Source organism: Terrapene carolina, unplaced genomic scaffold (genome assembly GCF_002925995.2).
Source record: "Terrapene carolina triunguis isolate 2854851 unplaced genomic scaffold, T_m_triunguis-2.0 Scaffold42, whole genome shotgun sequence".
Classification (NCBI taxonomy): domain Eukaryota; kingdom Metazoa; phylum Chordata; order Testudines; family Emydidae; genus Terrapene; species Terrapene triunguis.
In genome coordinates, this window is record NW_020664393.1 from 71640471 (window position 1) to 71660590 (window position 20120).

Sequence of the window (20120 nt, forward strand, 5' to 3'; positions counted from 1 at the left end):
ATCTAAACCAGCTGCCGAGGCGGGAATCTGACAGCAGAAACAACATTTTCGTACATCTAAATATATCCACAAAGCTTTTTTTAAAAGGCAAATGGTAATTCTAGTTGGTCAGCTGATCTCACCGGCATGTTTCTGAAATGGTATCTTACATGGAGAGAGAGAGACGTGGTATCTATAACAACAACAAGAGAGTCCAAAGCTGCGATAAGAAGCTCGGTGGTTCAGATTGCCTCTTGCAGCAGTGTAAATCAGGACTACTCCACAGAAGTCCAAAGAGTGTCAGAGCAGTGTTGGTGAGAGGGACTCAGACCAGTGTTCTTACAGACAACTCTTCACGTCTTCGCTTGCTGTCGTGGCAGGAAATGAGACTGCCACAGGGTGTGGTGGCCCTTTAAGGGCACGTCGATGGTGCAGCTGGGCATGAGTCTGCCAGCCCGGGTAGACAGACTTGTGCTATCAGAGCTTGAACTAGTGTGCTAAAAATAGCAGCGTGGACACTGTGGCTCCAGCAGAGCCTCTGGCTGGCCACCAGCGCTCAGAACCGCCCAGCGCGCTAGGTTTGCGCTTGGGTGGCTAGCTGAAGTCTCGGCCAGAGCTGCAATGTTCACTCTGCTGTGTTTAACATGTTAGCTCAAGTTGCACTAGCACGACTCCATCTACCCAAGCGGAGAGGTTTGTTCCCAGCTGCAGTGTAGACAGACCCTAAGAGGGCTGGGGCTCAGCCTCACCTGTGCCAGGTGTAGCCCATCTTCTCAGATGAAGGGAATGAATCCATTGGTGACATAATGGGAGCATGCTGCTCAGAACCAGGCCTGCTGGGAGGTATAAAGGGTAGTCTGAGGCCAGTGAGGTACAGTTCAGAGACCTTCAAAGGAGCAGGGGGGCTGCTCTATGCAGGAAGACTCTTCTTAGCTCCCAGGCAGAAGGCCTGGGCAGTGCAAGCTTGCAGGGAAAAGGCTAGATCCTGCTACACTTTCCCTCTTCAGAACTGTTGTATTGTTGCTTGCACAGAATGACCCAAAGGTGGCTGCATTTCAGGGGGGCGGGGGGCTGAAGTGGTTCCTGCATATATAGGGACAGATCCTGCTACTAAGGTACAGGCCTAGGTGGAAGTGATGCAAGTAGCCCTGCTCTGAGAGGCATTGTGCCTTCTTCACTGTCCATTGTAGGGATGCTCCCTGCTCTGGAAGTGTCTAGCTCTACTGGCCAACATGGGCGGTGGAGGCTGTGGCCCTGCCTCTTTTGTGCTAGCAGGGAGCAATTCCTGTCTCTCACCTGTGGAAGGCCCTTGTGTTGGAGGTGCAGTACGGCATTAGCTCCATATGCCTCTTCTCCTACCTTCTGCACCCACACACAGGCCAGACCCAATCTGTCCTGTATTGTTTGTAAAGGCTGTAAATGTAAGATGTTGTTATGATACTAATGACACATTTAACATGGAGCCGACTGCTCTGGACCTATTAACATTTGATTATGATTCAGAACAGAGGACTAGGGAGCTGCAAAATACCACTACTCTGCCTTGATAACTAATTAATCAACCACACATATTACATCCATTGCCAGATAATAAAAGCCTCATAGTTCAAGAGGAGCCCATCCATGAAAGGCCATGATACTGCCTCATAAAGCAATATAAAACGTCATGCTATTAATTTTTTTATAATTTTTTTTAAATTCTCAAACATTACCAGACTGCTCCTGTGCTATTATTGCTGTGTGTGCAATCATCAGAGGTCACCAATCCTTTCGTGGTTAATGTCGCTGAAGCAAACAGTCCCTATTCCCATCTGAGTAGTTAGGTTCATTGTGTAACGGTTGAGATTTAAGTCCCCTTGTACTGTTTTTCTTTTCTGCCAACTAAATACAGTAAAGGAAAATGTAAGGTATTTCTAGAGGGCTAGGAGTTCATTAGAAGCATTTTCTGGTGTTTCAAAGAGACATCACAACTTAATTCTTTTGTGCATCCTTCCCTCCAGGCAGATTAGAGCTCATAGAATTTATTTGGTGAACCGGGATACTTTTCTGAATAAGATGACATGTATTTCCTTAATTCATTCTTTTTAGATAACTTGCTAGATAATCTCTAATGTAGATAAATGATTGCACAATTTGCAAATCACCTAACACAAGGAAATAAAGAATAAGAGGTGGGGGCCAAGGACATTTAAGGGGAGAGAGGAGGAGGACCAACCAAAGGAGATGCTGAAGGAATCACCCAAGAGGCAGGAGGAGAATAAGGACAGGGCGCAGTCATGGAAGCCAAAGCAAGACATGATATTGAAAAGGAAGTTATGATCGACAGTGTCACAAGCAACTGAGAAGTCCAAGGGGATGAAGATGGAGGAAAGACCCTGAGATTGGCCAGGAAAAGACTGTTGGACACCTCAGTGATTATGGTTCAGTGGAGTGGAGAAGGCAGATCCTGACTGGAGAGGATCCTGAGTGCAGCTGGAGGAAAAGAATTTGAGGTAGCTTTTGTGAACAGCAGGTTCAGGGAGTTTGAGAGTGAAGAGAGGAGAGGAAAGAGGGCAGTGATTGAAGAGGAAGATGGAGTTAAGGGTTGGCTTTCTCAGGGTGGTGGTGATCAGATGATGCTTGAATTGTGAGGAGAAGGAGCCAGAGGAGAGGTTGAGGAGAAAAGAAAGGGAGATTGAGGGTGGGGATTAGGAGGCAGGAGAGAATGGGATCACTAGGGCAAGAAGATGGGTTTCAGGAGGAAAGTGGATAGGAAACCTGGATATCAGTGATGGGGTGAGGGAGACAGCGATGGGGAGTGGGGAGATTGTAGCATACCTTGTCTGTCTGTGCTTAAAAGAGGACAGCAAGATCCTGTGCTGGGAGGGAGAAGGGTTCATCAGGGAGTCAAATGTTACAAGTAAGTGACTGCTTTAATGTGGGCACCTGATACAATGATGCTGTCTCACTGCACAACTGTTAACAAACACCAGAGCTGTGCAAATAACCGACTTTTTGGTTCCCTGACCATACTGAAAAATTGGGAAGGGGGACTGTTTTGGGTCATACAAAACATTTCATTCAATCCAAAATAAAACATTTAATGAAAAGTTGTTTCAAATTGAAAAATCAAAACACTTTTTGTTAGGGCTGTTGATTAGTCGCAGTTAACTCATGCGATTAACTAAAAAAAATTAATTGTGATTAAAAAAATTAATCGCAATTAATTGCCGTTTTAATTGCACTGTTAAACAATAGAATACCAATTGAAATGTATTAAATATTTTGTTTTTCTACATTTTCATATATACTGTGTTGTAAATGAAATTAAAGTGTATATTTTTTTATTACAAATATCTGCACTGTAAAAATGATAAACTAAAGAAATGGTATTTTTCAGTTCACCTCATACAAGTACTGTAGTGCAACCTCTTTAGTGTGAAAATGCATCTTACAAATGTAGATTTTTTTTGTTACATAACTGCACTCAAAAACAAAACAATGTAAAACTTCAGAGCCTACAACTCCACTCAGTCCTACTTCTTGTTCAGCCAATCGATAAGACAAACAAGTTTGTTTAAATTTATGGGAGGTAATTCTGCCCTCCTCTTATTTACAATGTCACCAGAAAGTGAGAACAGGTATCTGCATGGCACTTTTATAGAAGGCATTGCAAGGTATTTACATGCCAGATATGCTAAACATTCGTATGCCCCTTCATGCTTTGGCCACCATTCTAGAGGACATGCTTCCATGCTGATGATGCTCTTTAAAAAAATAATGCATTAATTAAATTTGTGACTGAACTCCTTGGGGGAGAATTATATGTCCCCTGCTCTGTTTTACCCGCATTCTGCCATATATTTCATGTTATAGCAGTCTCGGATGAAGACCCAGCCACATGTTCATTTTAAGAACACTTTCACTGCAGATTTGACAAAATGCAAAGAAGGTACCAATGTGAGATTTCTAAAGATAGCTACAGCACTCGACCCAAGGTTTAAGAATCTGAAGTGCCTTCCAAAATTTGAGAGGGACGAGGTGTGGAGCATGCTATCAGAAGTCGTAAAAGAGCAACACTCCGATGCGGAAACCACAGACCCTGAACCACCAAAAAAGAAAATCAACCTTCTGCTGGTGGCATCTGACTCAGATGATGAAAATGAACATGCGTCGGTCTGAACTGATTTGGATTGTTATCAAGCAGAACCATCATCAGCATGGATGCATGTCCTCTGGAATGGTGGTTGAAGCATGAAAGGACATGTGAATCTTTAGCGCACGTGGCACATAAATATCTTGCAACTGTGGTTACAACTAGGGTGACCAGACAGCAAGTGTGAAAAATCAGGACGGGGGGTGGGGGTAATGGGAGCTATATAAGAAAAAGACCCAAAAATCGGGACTGTCTCTATAAAATTGGGACATCTGGTGACCCTAGTTACAACAGTACCATGCGAATGCCTGTTCTCACTTTCAGGTGACATTGTAAACAATAAGCGGGCAGAATTATCTCCTGCAAATGTAACCAAACTTGTTTGTCTGAGCGACTGGGTGAACAAGAAGTAGGGCTGAGTGGACTTGCAGGCTCTAAAATTTTACATTGTTTTATTTTTCAATGCAGGTTTTTTGATACATAATTCTACATTTGTAAGTTCAACTTTCATGATAAAGAGATTGCACTACAGTACTTGTCTGAGGTGAATTGAAAAATACTATTTCTTCTGTTTTTTACAGTGCAAATACTTGTAATCAAAAGTAAATATAAAGTGAGCAATGTACACTTTGTATTCTGTGTTGTAATTGAAATCAATATATTTGAAAATGCAGAAAACATCCAAAAATATTTAAATAAATGGTATTCTATTGTTTAACAGTGCGATGAATCACAATTAATTTTTTTAAGCGTGCGATTAATTGCGGGGGTTTTTAATCACTTGACAGGCCTACTTTTTGTTTTTAAAATGTCAAAATGAAATTTTTAAAATTTTGTTACTGAAACAATTCAGTGAATTTGATACAAATCACGAAATGTTTTGGTCGACCCAAATATACATTATTTGGATAAAAAAATAGTTTTCGCAGAATTTTTCCCCACTTTAATTGATATATCAGTTAAACTCATCTTTTCACAAAACAACATAAAATTCTATTCAGGAGAGAACATGCTGTCTGCTCTTACCTTTACTTTGGGTGTGTATGAAGTGTGTGTGAAAATTCACAGGTTTGGCTGGAAGAATTAGTACGTAAATGGTTGGCCCTTCCAAAAACACAGGATCTACAAGCATAGAGGTCTCATTAACTCTTCTAGTGCCTAAGGCTGATTAGACTGCCCTGCCTCCTGTACTATATTTAAAGTATTTGGGCCAGTCTAATTCTTGCCTTCTAAAAATAAATAACTCAGATTAAAGTTGAAACAACTCTAATCCAGCCCTGGGGTAAGCGGGTGCAGATCTGTTGCAATCCATGGAGTTGCTCCCACTTGCACTGGAGCTGAATTTGGTCCAGTATGTTTTAATAAAGATTTAAAGCATAATCCCCACTTTGAGGATTTAGAAGAGGGTTTTTGAAACTAAAAACACATTTCTTCCAAATGAGTCATGGTCGCAGGCTGTGGTGTTGTCAGTTTCCCCTCACACCTGAGTACTAAGTAATGTACTAAATGGGGCAGATTTATAATAGTCAGCTTTCTTAGTGATTGTTTTAGTCCTTCACTCCAAACATACCTGTTAACTGACTCTCCTTGGTGAACAAGAGGTTAACCTTCAGGTCCTCTTCAGGTCCTCTTGAATAGATGCATAGGAAGACAGGAGGAGGAGGAAAATGCCTTTGGGAAGTTAGACTTCAGCACCCAGAATGAGTGGATGAACATCAACCTGGGGAGATTCCTATTTCTCATTCTGATCAGATTAATTAATTTTGTTAAATATTGAGGTAGAGACCTTGCTGACTGCCATTGTGTGATGACAACAGAAAAACACTATCTGACAGTACCTTTTATATTTCTAATTTTAAATCCTAACTAGCTTATCCTCTGTGTTTGGAGAGAGCCTAGCATATTTTGGCACTACCACAATCTAAATAATCAGCAAGTGTAAATTGGCATAGCTCCCATTTCATTAGGCCTGTAAACCTAACTTGGACTAAGAGATTATCACCAAAACACCAATCACATCAATGGAGACACTTCAATTTATATCAGCTGGGGATTTGGCCCATGATTGGCCTGATGGTGTCCCTTTAAAAAGTGGGAGGATCTATCTTTTTCATGCTTTATTTATTACCTTGGTATCTGAGCTATTAATAGTACTTTAGTAATAGTCTTTTTAAAGACCTAAATAACAATTAAATGTAGCACCAGATTCTATTTTTATAAAAATCCTGTTGATTGTACATGACTGTGTTCCAATAACTTAGTTTTATTGGCCTCATTTTCAGTCCAGCCTTAACAAGGCTTCCATATTTTGGTCCACGATTTTGTAGGCATTAAAAATTGTGAATACAAAATTGTATCCACAATTATTTGTGGGCATAACTGAGTTTGTGTCAGTGTGGGTCCCACGCTGGGTGTGCAGGAACCACATGCATGCAACACTGGATTTTTCTTGGCTAGCAGTGTCCATTAGGGCTGTGCATGCTCTCTGTACTTCATTTCCCTCTTACTGCCCATGGCCAGGTGTCCAACCCCCTAGTTCTCAGCTCAGGCTAAACTCTAAAAAATTATGAATATTTTCAGACCCACTTGTGAGCTTTGATTTTTGACTTCAATGAACTGAGTAATCATTGGACAATACAGTTCAGAGGTGCTCTGATTGACTCCAGGTCAGCAAGAGCTTACCTACCGGAGGACAGGTTCTTATCCCTTCACTCAGTGGTGCTTAACCTACAAGTGAAACCAACAATGACAGTGTGTCTATGTCCGGGGCTATTAGGCCATACGTCAGTGTGCATACGTGAGATGCCACTTGCCAGACTTCTCCTGTAACCTTTATACTTGTGGCTGAGATCCGTGTATGCTGCATCCAGACATCATATGAGCAAATGCAATGAAGACTCATCTCAAGCATTGCAACTGCTGGCTTGGTGGCTAGACATGAACATGAGGCGAAAGGTGACATTTTTGGTCCCCCTTCCTCCGGACAATGTTTATCATGGACACACCATGGACAGGCTGAGGGGCCCACCTGAAACACCTCCAAATGCAAGGCACATGGACTCGGAACAAATTGAAGCTATACATGAACGTCCTGGAACTAAGGATCATCAGGCTAGCCCTGTATAACATTCTTGCCCATTCTGCAGAATTCCAAGGTACAAATTCTGACAGACAACATGTTGGCAATTCACTATGTAAACAAGCAAGGAGGTGTGTGATTATCCCCTCTGCCTGGACACCATTAAGTTTCGTGTCATCAGCATGAGGTGACCCCACAAGCTCTATATCTTCCAGAGATCAGCAATTACCTAGCAGACTTTCTGAGCAGCATCGTGCTAACCAAACAGGAGTGGTTACTACAGAAATCCATTCTAGACCTGATATTCCATCAGTGGTGGACTCCCATCAAATTTGTTCATCACAGAGGATACCACCAAGTGCCGGAACTTTTATTCCAGCAGAGGCATGAGCTCAGGCCCTCTACTGGATGCCTTCCTCCTTTGATTGTCTTGAACTCCTGTATGCATTCCCACCAATGCCTTTGATTCCTAGGATAATATCCAAGGTCATATAGGATAAGGCCTCAGTCATCATGATAGTCCCATACTGGCCAAGACAGTTTTGATTATTAGCAGCATCTCAGCAGCATCCTATACACCTTCCAACTTGCCTGACATAGTACCCCAGAACCATAGTCAGATATCTCACCCAGGCCCACAGTCACTGCATCTGATGGCCAGATGTTGGCTGGCTGAGCAACACTGACAGAGACTGCTCCCTACCAGGTCAGAAAATTCTTATGCAGAGCAGGAAACGTTCCACCAGGAAAACTTAATCCTCCAAATGGATAAGATTGTCCATGTGCGCAACTCAGAATAATATTGAGTCAGTGGAGTCCCCGATACCAAAGATCTTAGACCATATCCTGCTCCAGAAACACATGGGGCTAGTGTTTAACTCTCTTAAGTCTACCTTTCTACAGTATTGGCATGTTACGCTCCAGTACAGTCACACTCAGTCTTCTCACATCTTATGGTATTCAGGGGCTTTCTTCATGCTTGCTCTTCAGTCAGAGACCTAACTTCATTATGGGCTGCCGTGTCATCCTTCTAAAGCTTACGAAGGCTTCTATTGAACTGCTATGGGACTACTCAATATGCCTGTCAAGCTGCCAGGAGTGGCTCCAAAGCATGAGTACCAACCTCAGGGCAGACTGTTAAGAAGCAGGGCACACCCACCAAACTGGTTGTGAGTTCTATACTTCGATTTCACCAACCTAGCATCAAGTGTGAACTCCTCAGCACTGTAACAGCCCAACCATGGAGTCCCATATAGTCACCTTGGGTAATCCAGTTTGTCTTGCATAACCTAAAAGCTTAACTTTGTGATAGATGGTCTCTTACACCAAAAATCACCATAATATTGCAGTTACTCCCAGTCCCAAAGGACCAGTCACTTTCCCAGGTCAATTATACTTTAGATCTTACAAAGACAACGCTTGTAGCCATTCCTATAATAAACTAACTAAAGGAAATAAGAGTTATTTACAAAGTTAAAGGAGGTAAACATATACACACAAGTCTTAGGTTCCAAAAGCTGATAGAAGCTTCTCTAATAAGTAAGCTTTATATGTCCTTTAGGGCTACTCTGGCCAAGCACTGCAGAGCTTTTGCTTATGCTTTGTAATCCTTGCCCCTCAGAGACCAAGCAGCATAAAGATAGTTTCTTCTTGTCAGGGATTTTTATTCCCTCCCCCCCAGAGTTCAAGCTGATGGGACGAGTCCACCTGCACGTCTCCTCTTCATTGGTGTGGAGGGGTGCAATCAACAAAGTCTTTTCTCCTCTGATGTTCTACAATGGTTTGTCTGGGGTCTATGGGTCTTCTTTTGTTGGGCAGGAGGATACACCTGTGGCAAACCAGTATTTCATATTTGTTAATGCTTCTCTCCTGTGGTTTATAGTTTGAGTGAACACTTAAATATTACCATATAATGTGATACAGATACGATAAGTGAGATTAATGCACGCAGCAACTCATAAAGCATTTCATAAAGTCCAAAACACTAAATACATTTTTATAAACCCAATACCTAGTTTAACAATACTAACACACAGGTGAGCCAGACTGGTTTCCAGCTATGCATTTGTCAGTGGTCAGTTGAGGCCTAGGGGCCTTGGCATGAGCTGGCACCTGGTCTGCCAGCATCACAATACCACCTTACCATCAAGACAGATATTCTCATGGCCATTACATCAGCATGGACAGTCAGCAAGTTCCAAGTTTTTATGTCCGGATTGTTTTACACATCCTTCCAAAGGGACAAGATGGAGGTGAAACTGTACCCCAAAGTCATCCCTAAGGTGGAGTTGGAATTTCACCTGAACCAATCCATTACCCTATCAGTCATCTTCTTGAAACTGCACTCAATGCCAGGAGAAAAGAAGCTCCATATTCTATATGTCTCCAGAGCCTTTCTATATTACCTCAGCAGGACTAAATGTTTTGGGTTCTCTCCCCACCTCTTCTCGTCTATATCTGGTGCCTTGAAAGGTTGTCTTGTCACAGAGAATCCTTGAAGTGGATCATGCAGTGTATTTCCACCTGCTATCAGCTGGCTAGCGAGCCTCTCCCTCTGAACGTCAAGGCACTTTCCACCAGGGCACAGGCACCATCTTCCACCCACTTCAGAAACATGCTGATCTCACAAATCTACAAGGCAGCAATGCAGCATCACCTGCTAACTTTTGTTAAGCATATGTTGTGACAAACTGGGACTGTTCTTAATGTGGTCTTCGAATGCTGAGTGGGGAGTGTTAGCTGGGAAGGCAGGGGAGTGTGGCTAGGATGGTCTGCATTGAGGGATGGGAGACTGGCCTTGAGGGAGAATACCTGAGCATGTAACATGAGAACCCAGGAAGGGGTTAGAGGTCAGGTGACACCTTTGCCCGGGGAAACTGAACAAAGGCTGGGGGAGGAGACGCTGGGGAGAGAGAGAGTTTCAGGAACTGGCTGGTAATGGAGGGAGCCCAGACGGGCTCTTCCCCCCCAGTGGGGCTGTGGTGCCCCTGGAACCCCAAGATGGACCTAACTGGGGGGGGTCCTGTTGTCTGTGCCTGCAAGACCTGTCTTGGACTGTGTTCCTGTCGTCTGAATAAACCTTCTGCTTTACTGGCTGGCTGAGAGTCATGGTGAATCGCAGGAAGCCGGGGGTGCAGGGCCTTGTGTCCCCCCACACTCCGTGACATATGTATTTGACCTGGCAGCCAAATCAGAGACCACGTTCAGGACAGCAGTACTTTAATCTCTGTTTGACTGATGCAGCTGAACTTCGGGGGGGATACTGCTTGCCTGTCACCTACAGTGGGATCCACACTGACAAATACTTGAAGAAGAAAAATACTTTTCACTGACTGTTCTTTGAGATGGTGTAGTCCGTTTGCATCCCACAACCAGCCCTCCATTCCTGCTTTTCAGAGTCCTCCGCCACATCGGGTTTGAACTGTGGGAGGAGTGCAGCAGCCCCCGGCCCTTTATGGCAAGAGCACAGGGAGGCACGGGCAGCATGGATGGCCCTGATGGATACTGCTAATCAAGAAAAATCTGGTGTCATGTGCATGAGGTGCTTGTGTTCCTACAGTAGGATCCACACTGCCTACAGCATCTCAAAGAATCTCAGTTATTGTAGGGCAATTAACTGTTCTTCACTTGGACACCTTCAGAATCCATTTTTGGGAGCACTGAATCCTGATTCGTTCAAGTGACATTAATTGCTGCTGCAGTTACTTGTGCCAGAGGCCTCTGAATGTTTGTCCCAATGTCTATAGTTATTTCCACTTCTCTTTTTCAGTGGAAAGAAACCTTTGGGGAAGAATTTGAGCATAAAAGAATGTGGCATCTGAGCTGGGATTATTACCTTTTAAGAGGACAGTGAATGTGAGTTACTGTACGTGGTGTGATAAGAAATGGCCCAGCTTTGTGTGTGCACTGCACCACAGAGCTCTTTGCAGCTGACAGTGACCAATGTGCCCCTCAGTGCTGGTTGGCAGCATTGACGTCAGCCCATAGCTGAGAAATTAGCTGCAACCTGCAGGGAAAATAGGCAAAGCAAAACCATATAATTTCTCCATACAGCATGACCAAGCTGTTTCTCTTTTTACATTTTAGCTTCTCAACAAGCCCCATAGTGCTTTACTCAATCTGGATCCAGGAAAAAGATTTCCAAAAATAGAGACGTTTAATGTCAGCATTAATGGGATCACAGCAATAAAATATCTCTTCCAGCAAGAAGCCTAATTTACAGGAGATATTCACTGTCTTGATTGTAAAGTTGCCTCCCACCTCCAGATAAAAATGCACCCTGTCCTCTAATCCCAGGCCTATAAACCTCACTGGGATGAACAGCAAACCAGCACGAACACCATGCTTTCCTTGTAGCAGGCGCAGAGTTACCTGGAGTGATAGGGGCCTGACTCGGCAACCTTTTATTCAAAAAGGTGTGTGTAATAAAGAATCATGTGAATGAAGATTTTTGGGATCAGGCTCAGTAATTTATAAAACATGGCAAGGGACCATCTTTTGGTTCTGTTTATATAGCCCCTAGTACAATGACGTCTTGGTTCATGACTAGAGCTACTAGGCACAATACAAATAAGTAGTAATAATCATTTAGTCTATAGCAAATAGGATTTGGGGGTTCCATCTTACCTAGCTATATGGTGCCTTGCTCTCCTCCTAGAGTATTTACAATAAATTTGCATTGGCCGCTCTTAACTCAAAGCAGTCATATAAAGCATAGTTTGTCAAAGACATAGTAGTGTTTGCCAGTAGCTGATCATGGTGTTTGTCAGGGTCTTAATAAGCCAATTTGTCAAACTTAAATAAAGTGCACTGGTGCTTGCAGGCATAAAAGATGGAAACGACCTATTCCAATAGGTTATCTAGTCTGCCCCTGCGAGGCCAGGATTGTTCACTACAACACATTTTCTAGTGCTTTCTCCAGTTGAGTTTCAACTGCCAAGCCATGAGACTTCCCCTGCTTCCTAGGGGAGACCAGGCCAGTGTCTCTCAGATCTCACCGTTGGAAATGTTTCCTGTTGTTCTTCTTAAATTTACTTTTTCTTAATTCCATCCCATTATTCTTAGCTACAGCCCCATGTACCACACTGAACAGAGGCAGCGTTGTTCAGGAGATGGTGCACAGGACTTGGAGCTAGGAATTACTGAGTTCTGAGCCTGGCTCTTACTCTGGGGCTGTGGGCAAGTCATTTCACTTCCCTGCCCCATTTCCACCTCCACAACACTGACCTCTTTCACCGGGGAACTTGGAGGGTTAAGTAATGAATGTGCATGGAGCACTTAGAAAATCCAAAGTGCTGCATAAGTGTGTAACCCATTGCTGAGTGTGGTACAGGTCCCGCTCCATGCCCGATCTGCAGAGGATATGAGTGTGTTACAGCGACTGCTAAAGAGCACTGGCTCAGGCTATAGCTGCTCATGCTTTTAGCTCTAGAGATCTCTGGTTCAATCCCCTATGTGTCGGCCAAAATGACGACTGTCGTAAGTGCTAAGTAGATGCTGTGCCTACATTCAATGGTGAAGGGTATTTAGAGATGTTTATAGCTGGAACTGTTATCAGTGATAAACAAATCCTCTCCCTCACAGCCTACCGATACAGTAGCTAGAGAAATTAGAGATGGGTCCAAGCTGCAGTATGAGTAACTGGATCTGAATGATCCCAGAGTCGAAGGAAGTTTGGGCCTGGGGTGCTGAGGTTTGGCCCAATTTAGATACAAGGGGCAGCCATGAAGTTTGAGTCCAGCACGGAACTCCTTGTTGATAGACGGTTTAGGAGGTGTGGTTTTGAGCTGGGCCCATCTCCAGGACACTCGGCTACCTTCTCTCTCCCCTTACACATACATTTAAGCCTTGTCTACTCTGTGACTTCAGCCACGAGTGTGGCTGCACTAGTGGGAAATCCTAGCATAGACACTAGTGCAGTTTGTTTTTAACTAGTCCAGATTATCCTGGATTCCACCCTTAGGCCTCGTCTACACTTGGGAATAGCCTTGCGTAGTAATCCGTCGCCAGCTTTCGGTGTAGTTGCAGGGGTGCTGACCCCTATGTGTAGAAAGGGGCATGCAGGAATAAACCTCCATTAGCTCAGTCCAAGCAAACTCCTGGGTGTTTTTGTCTATGCCTAAAGCTCAGCCATGGTGTAGCTACACGGATTGCTGAATCAGGGCTATTCCTGGAGACAGACAAGGCCAGAGTCAATGTTTGGCTCTCCCATACTGGTGACCTTTGACCTAACCACTTATGTCTGCTTCCAGGGGAGAAGTACGAGCTGCATGCAGGGACAGAGTCCACCCCGAGCGTGGTGGTGCATGTCTGCGACAGCGACACAGAGGAAGAAGAGGACCCAAAGAATTCTCCAAAGCCAAAAATTATTCAAACCCGGCGCCCTGGCCTGCCTCCTCCTGTGTCTAACTGAGCCTCTCCAGCAGAAGCAGCACTTCTCTCCTCCAGCATGGCTCTTTGTTTTTCTGTTTGCTATGTTTTGTTGAAGGGCAGTCATTGCCTCTTGGGTAATGGGACATCTAGCTCATTGAAATCCCTTCTCTGTACTCAAGCCTGTCTAACACAAGGGCTAGGAAAAAGTTCTTTGTACGTGTAACCATATCACCTGCCATCAAGTGTAATAGATCTTGTGAAAGGGGCTAGAATAGGCTGGGAAGAGGGGAGGGGGCTCAGTCTGAGGGTTTTTCATAGCTTTGCACCTTGTAATGATAGCAAAACCAGAAGCATCACTTAGTAAACTAGTGATGAGCAAATAGGCTGATGTTGGGATTAACATTCAGACTAGCAAAACATCATTTGCTGCTCCACTTCCCGCAGGATCCCACTCTCCCACTCCTCCCCAGCAGACCTGGGTCTCCCGCTTGTCCCTCATTCTTACCTGGTGTCATCGTGTGAGGTAGCAGCTCGGTGGCCTTTAACCCCTTCACCTCCACTTACTGAGCATTTATCTTGTGGGGGGCAACCCAGTGTCCTTTCACTCCCCCTGGGAACTTCTGCAGGGGACAAGAAGTTCTCTGCATGTTTCAGTTACAGCCAGAGGAGTGAAACACTCCTGTCCCCTGACTGCTGCTGAATACACTGGCCCTTTAAATCTGAGGCTAACACACCCTGGAGTGCATTGGGCTGAAGTGGGAGGCAGGATTTTGTGAAGGGGGAGGTGTCCTTCATTCCTTCGCCCTCCAGTGAGAGGGAGCCAGGCTGCTAGCAGTGGGGGAAATCCTCACATTCCCTCCCAGCAGGAGGGCAAGGATGTTACTTCTCTTTTCCTGCACCCCTGAGGTTAGGGTGGAGAAGCTAACTTCCCATTACACTGGGATTCATTGCTGTCTCATGGTAGCAGCAAAAGGCAGTGATGGGCAGAGGTTTCCAGTGGTATGCTGGATAGCCCTGATACTCCAGCTATTTGCAAATATTTGCCTATCCCTAATAATCAGCACCCCCCTCCCCCCTTGCTCGTTTTGTTTTCCTCTCCCTTTTTTCTGTATGTCTTACTCCCCCCCCCCCCCCCCCCCCGGCCAAATAAAACAGGACCACACTTAAACTTGAACTTAGACTGCATGGAATTTACTCTCCTGTCTCACTCACTCCTACATGTCCCTGTCACTCATAAAATGCACAGGATTACTGACATCTTTGTGCTTTCATTGTGGCTGGTAGCAGAGAGTACTTAGATATTTGGATTTTCTACCTGGGCAAATCATCTCTGTTAATTATTCTCATGCACGCTCACCGTTTCGAGAAAGTGCTTTCTAGAGATCTAAGCCTCGCTCTTACAAAGGCACATGAGCTTAACTTGACACACGTGAGTAATTCCATTAAATGAATGTTATGAAAGTGAAGCATATGCATATGGCTTTGCAGGATTGGGGCATAAGCAAATGAGCTGCAGTTCTATCCCACCCCCTTGAAAAAGACTCTGTAGAGATGGCACTGAGGGGTTCCATGTTTAAATGCTCAGTGCCTTTCCGATCAAATTTGCTCCATTTACAAGTAAAAAGAAAGTTTTTCTACTTCTCAACCCTGCAAGGTCAACCTGGGATCTGAAAGTCAAGCTAGGTTCTGTAATAAAACCTTGTTAGGAAGTTTCTGAAAATTACAGTGGCAGAATCTTAATTAACAATAAGGATACGCACGCTTCAATGGACTCTAGCTCATTCTCCCATTGCTGTATTGACTCAGCAATACTGACAGAAAGAAAAACATGTAATTTTGTAACTAAAATCAGCAGAGAATTCTCAATGCCCATTGGGAGAACAGAGCTGTGGGTGTAAGAATGAGCCATTTTTACAGAGTTCCTTTTCTGACCATCACCACAGAGAACTAGAGCCTTGCTTATGCATAACCCTTATGGTGATGATTCTCAGTGCAGTGTGGACACCACTTAGCAGATGTTCACATTTAGGTTCAACAAGCATGTTCAATGCAGCAGAGCCCTAACCTAAATGAGACTTGACTTTATTAGCTTTCTGGGATCTAGACAGAGGACCTTTAAAAAAAAAAAAAGCTTTTCAGCTATTTCACGTTATTACTTTTTGGCAATGCTTTCAGAATTGATTTAAAGAATAATCTTCTTCTTATTTTAAATCGCCTTCCACCCTGGGACTATAATGTGACCATTCCTGCTGAAAATGGTACATCAGGCAAGCTATAGGATTTAAGGAGAACGAATCCCCTCCTATTTCATGTGTCACTACATAGATAAAAAGCTATTTTGATGTCAAGATCCTGTGGCTTTAGACAGTTAATTATGAATAGTATTTTTATGTGAGGTTTAAATGTAACATTTCCTGAATAAAACCGTCACTCTCAGATGGCAGAGATTTGGGGGCCAGATCCTCAGCTGCTGTAAATCTGTGTAGCTCCATTTACCTCAGTTTACACCAGCTGAGGATCTGGTCTTTTATGTACAAAAATCAAACAATGAATAAGGAACCCAAACCTAGTCCCCACATCAAAGCAAAATCAGACTTTTGGGGGTTTGGATCCGGGTCCAAACTATGCAACTTGGGCCCAACTCAGATTAAAAATCCTATTGTGACTGAAGCATCCGTTTTAGTTTAATGTTCACTTCGTCTTATTGTCTCAAAGTGCATTATGGGGCATGCACACAAGGGATGCTTAAAGACAGGCATAGTTAATTGACTACGTTAGGTCCTAAAAGAGTGGAGCTATAGGTACTGTGCAGGAGGGTGTGGGAAATAGCTTCACTGTCCAAACCACAGAAAGAAAAACACAGCTGAAAGATTGAGACAACCCAAGGGAATTCTGGTATGGCTGCAATCAGGGTTTATAAATCACTATGTAAAAGAACAATACTTCTGATATTATAGATTAACCTCTCTAGTATGAAAATAACATTTGAGAACCTGGCAAGCCAGCTTTGTATCTCACAAGCAGCCTAAGCCTGCCTAGTAATGGAAAACAGGCTTCCTCAAAAAGGGCTGACCACTTTGAAAAGTAAATTTTCTACATAAATTCAGTAGTCCAGATCCTGTGGCCCTATTGACTTCAATGGGAGTTTTGTCTATGTAAAGTCTGCAAACTCAGCTACTATGACTTTCACTCGCTGTATGAGGATTTGCAACACCAAAAGCAGAGCACTTTATAAGAGCACTATAAATCAGGACTAACTCCAGTGGCTTCACTGGAGTTACTCCTGATTCACACCAGTGTAAGAGACAGCAGAATTTGGCCCTGATTCTTTAAACTTGTTTTTCAAATGGGTTCTGAGATACTACTGAAATGGTTTTCTAGAGGTGAAATGGCACCATCTAGTGGATGTACGTTGCTCACTCCTCTGGTTAGAAATGGAGTAGAGAAAATGAAGTTTACAATTGCTACTACTGGTGCACCCTCTACCCCGCTTGTCCTCCCCCTTCTTCTCTGAACTTAGACTCTTTCATACTCTGCATACGGTGACTTCTTTTGTAAACGTATTTGTGCATTTAACTTCCTTAAACTCAAAGCAGGGTGCTCCAACATTTCAAAAATAAATAGTAGTCAATGTCAAAAGTCTCAGTGTTGCAACAGGACCCCCATGCCCTTGTGGGGACCCACTGTCATCGCTAGAACAGCATACTAGCTGATCCCATAGCTGGATTGCCTCCCTCCAAAAAACTTTGCTATAATATCTGAGCTAAATGGATCCGTTCTTTTTAAAAAAAAAAACCAACCACCTTGAATAGGGTTAAAAATGTGTCCTGTGGGTAAACTACAACCCCGCTCTTTCACATGTATTTGCTCCCAAATTGGCTAGTTCTCTTTTCATGCAGTGACAGTGAAAAGGGCCTTTCTTGAGACAAAGGGAACGTCTTTTGTATAGAATGATAATCAGCTAAATAGTCTTGCAAGACTTTACAGTGGTATGTCCTAGCACTGTGAGAGTTAGTTATGTGTCAGCATTTCCATTATACTGTACACACCTTTTAAAAATATTCTATTTAGTCATATTTTATAGGAGTATTAAAAAAGGTTATTGGCTAATGAATCACTTTTGCACTTGTATAACTCAGAGCTTAGTTTTAAAAAATAAATATGGCAAATGATGATTTGTCCATGTGTTCTGCTTGCTTTTGGCATTTTGAAAAGCAATCCTCAAGAAAGGTTAAAACAGTCTAGTGAACTGGCTAGTGTGAATGTGCACTACTGCTCGCTACTGGATGGAACCAGGACTGCTTAAAATGTGCGTCACAGGCCACATGCTGCTGACTGGAGATTATCCTTTAGTTCAAGTGGGCCTGTGTTTCTCGAGCAGGAGGATAAAGGAAATATAAGTGTGATATATGCAAGCTTTCACTTCAGTCACTATTGTTTTCTGTACAAATTATGACAATTCCTGGCAAGATATGAAGCTAAAATTCAAATCTAATTTAAGTAGTTGCAATTCCATTGACTTTCATAAACTTACACTGCTTATACCATATCTGAATTTGCCTGAGATTATGTAAAAATAGCACACTGCATTACTTCAGAAAAGCAAGTATGTGTCTCTACTCTACCAACTGAAATCGCTCCACGGTGGCTGTTAAAAATGGGTAAACATGATAAATATGCATGTTTAAATAGGTAACTTGGCATTAAGAAAATGCCTAATCTTAAAAAGAAAAGAACAATACTAATCCTGATTCCCACAAAATATCAGAGTGATGGTTTATGGTCTACCATGTCAATTCATATAGGGTATTTTTCCTCTTCCTCTAGGATAGTCCTGAAGAATTATTTTGTGTTTAAGGCAAAGGACTGGAGCCAGAAGATATGGGTTCTCTACCAAGCTCTGCCAGAGATTTCTTGTGTGTGACCTTCTGCAAGTCATTTAGATCTAATTTTCATAAGTGACTAATGATTTTGGTGCTCAATATGAGGCATCTTAAAGGGGCCTGATTTTCAGAGAGATGGTACTCAGAACTCGGTGAAAATCAGGACCCTTTAATGTCTCAGGGTACGTCTACACTTACCTCCGGGTCCGACGGCAGGCAATCGGTGTTCTGGGATCGATCCCGGAAGTGCTTGCCGTCAACACCGGTACTCCAGCTCAGCGAGAGGAGTACGCGGCATCGACGGGGGAGCCTGCCTGCAGCGTCTGGACCCGCGGTAAGTTCGGACTAAGGTACTTCGAATTCAGCTACGTTATTAACGTAGCTGAATTTGCGTACCTTAGTCCGAAGTGGGGGGGTAGTGTGGACCAGGCCTCAGATTGCCATTCAAAAATTGAAGCACACAAAAATCATTGGTCTCTTTACAATGTAGACCTTATTCTTTGTGTCTGGTATAAAAAGGTGGCAGTGATGGGATCCAGGGGTAAAATGGTCTGTATAACTCCTAATTATTCTCTACTGCTAGGCAGCATGTGAGCTTGCCCAAGCAACAATGAGAAAAGATTCTTTAGCTGATTTGTACTGAAACGTGAAAATTGTCTAAATGCCATTTGTGTTTGAATAGTGCATAAAAGGGAAAAACCACATAGCCTGGAAATAAGCCCAATGGTTGCCAAAGTGAACATTGGAGGCCACGTTTCCAGACAGGCCTCACCTGGACTCTGTATGGGCAAATGTAATCACAGAAGTTATATGCACAAAATTCCATTAAGCACTTAATCTGAACACACAAATGGGCGGTTATACTTCTATAGTAGGGCATTTGCACACACAAGTGATAGTGTGTAATCAGGGCCTGATCCTGCAAGATGCCGAGCAACTCTTGGGAGTCAGAATTGAAGGCATGTCTTACCTCCAATTGTTATTAGCACCTTACAGGTTCATGCCCTGATTACTTGCACAACTGACTGCACACCCAAAGTTGTGCATGTATTTTGTTACCGGTGGTGTGCTTGGGGCTGTGCAAGACACAAATCAAGATAATCACCACCCCAAAGAGTTTACAACCTAAACAGGACAGACAGAGCGGACAGAATGCACTGGGAAACCCAAAGCAGGCACCAACTAGAATGATTATTGCTGACTCACTTTTTGCACAGAGGCCCCGTTTTCAGAGGGGACTCGACACCTCACAGTATTGGGCTTGTAGTTACTTACTGCCTGATAATGGAGAGTCTGCAAATTATTTGTTAGAATTACTCCCAGACTCATCAGAATGATTTATCTGAGGTGATAACAGCCCAGCAGTACTTTGTTATAGATCAGGGCGGGGCAGGAACTGTTTTTTCCTGGAAGAGGGATGTTGGGCTGGTTATTATGAATAATCCTGATTAGTGCAACTGCTATTCATTGGGTTTTGGTTCAGCAATTTCCTGATAGCCATTGAAACTCAAAATCACAGAACACTGTTTGTAGGTTTCCTCCTCCCCCTCCATTCAAGATTCTTTAATAAAAAAAAAACCTTGCAAATTCAGTTTAAGTACTGCAATTACTTATCCACTGTGTTAATGTATAAGAAAATAAAGCAATGTCTCATCTTGAAGCTTTTGTGTTC

The 20120-nt window shown here is 43.3% G+C and overlaps 1 protein-coding gene across 2 annotated transcripts in view; it reads left to right on the forward strand.

The window, feature by feature from the left end:
• Positions 1 to 14625, forward strand: part of RCAN2 (regulator of calcineurin 2) — a 166271-nt gene extending 151646 nt beyond the window's left edge. For both annotated transcript variants that reach the window (XM_026653289.2, XM_024212810.3), the window contains one exon: positions 13445 to 14625. In XM_026653289.2, the coding sequence (XP_026509074.1) occupies positions 13445 to 13605 (161 nt within the window). In that variant the 3' untranslated portion in view covers positions 13606 to 14625. The remainder of the gene's footprint in view (positions 1 to 13444) is intronic.
• The last annotated feature ends 5495 nt before the right edge of the window (positions 14626 to 20120 follow it).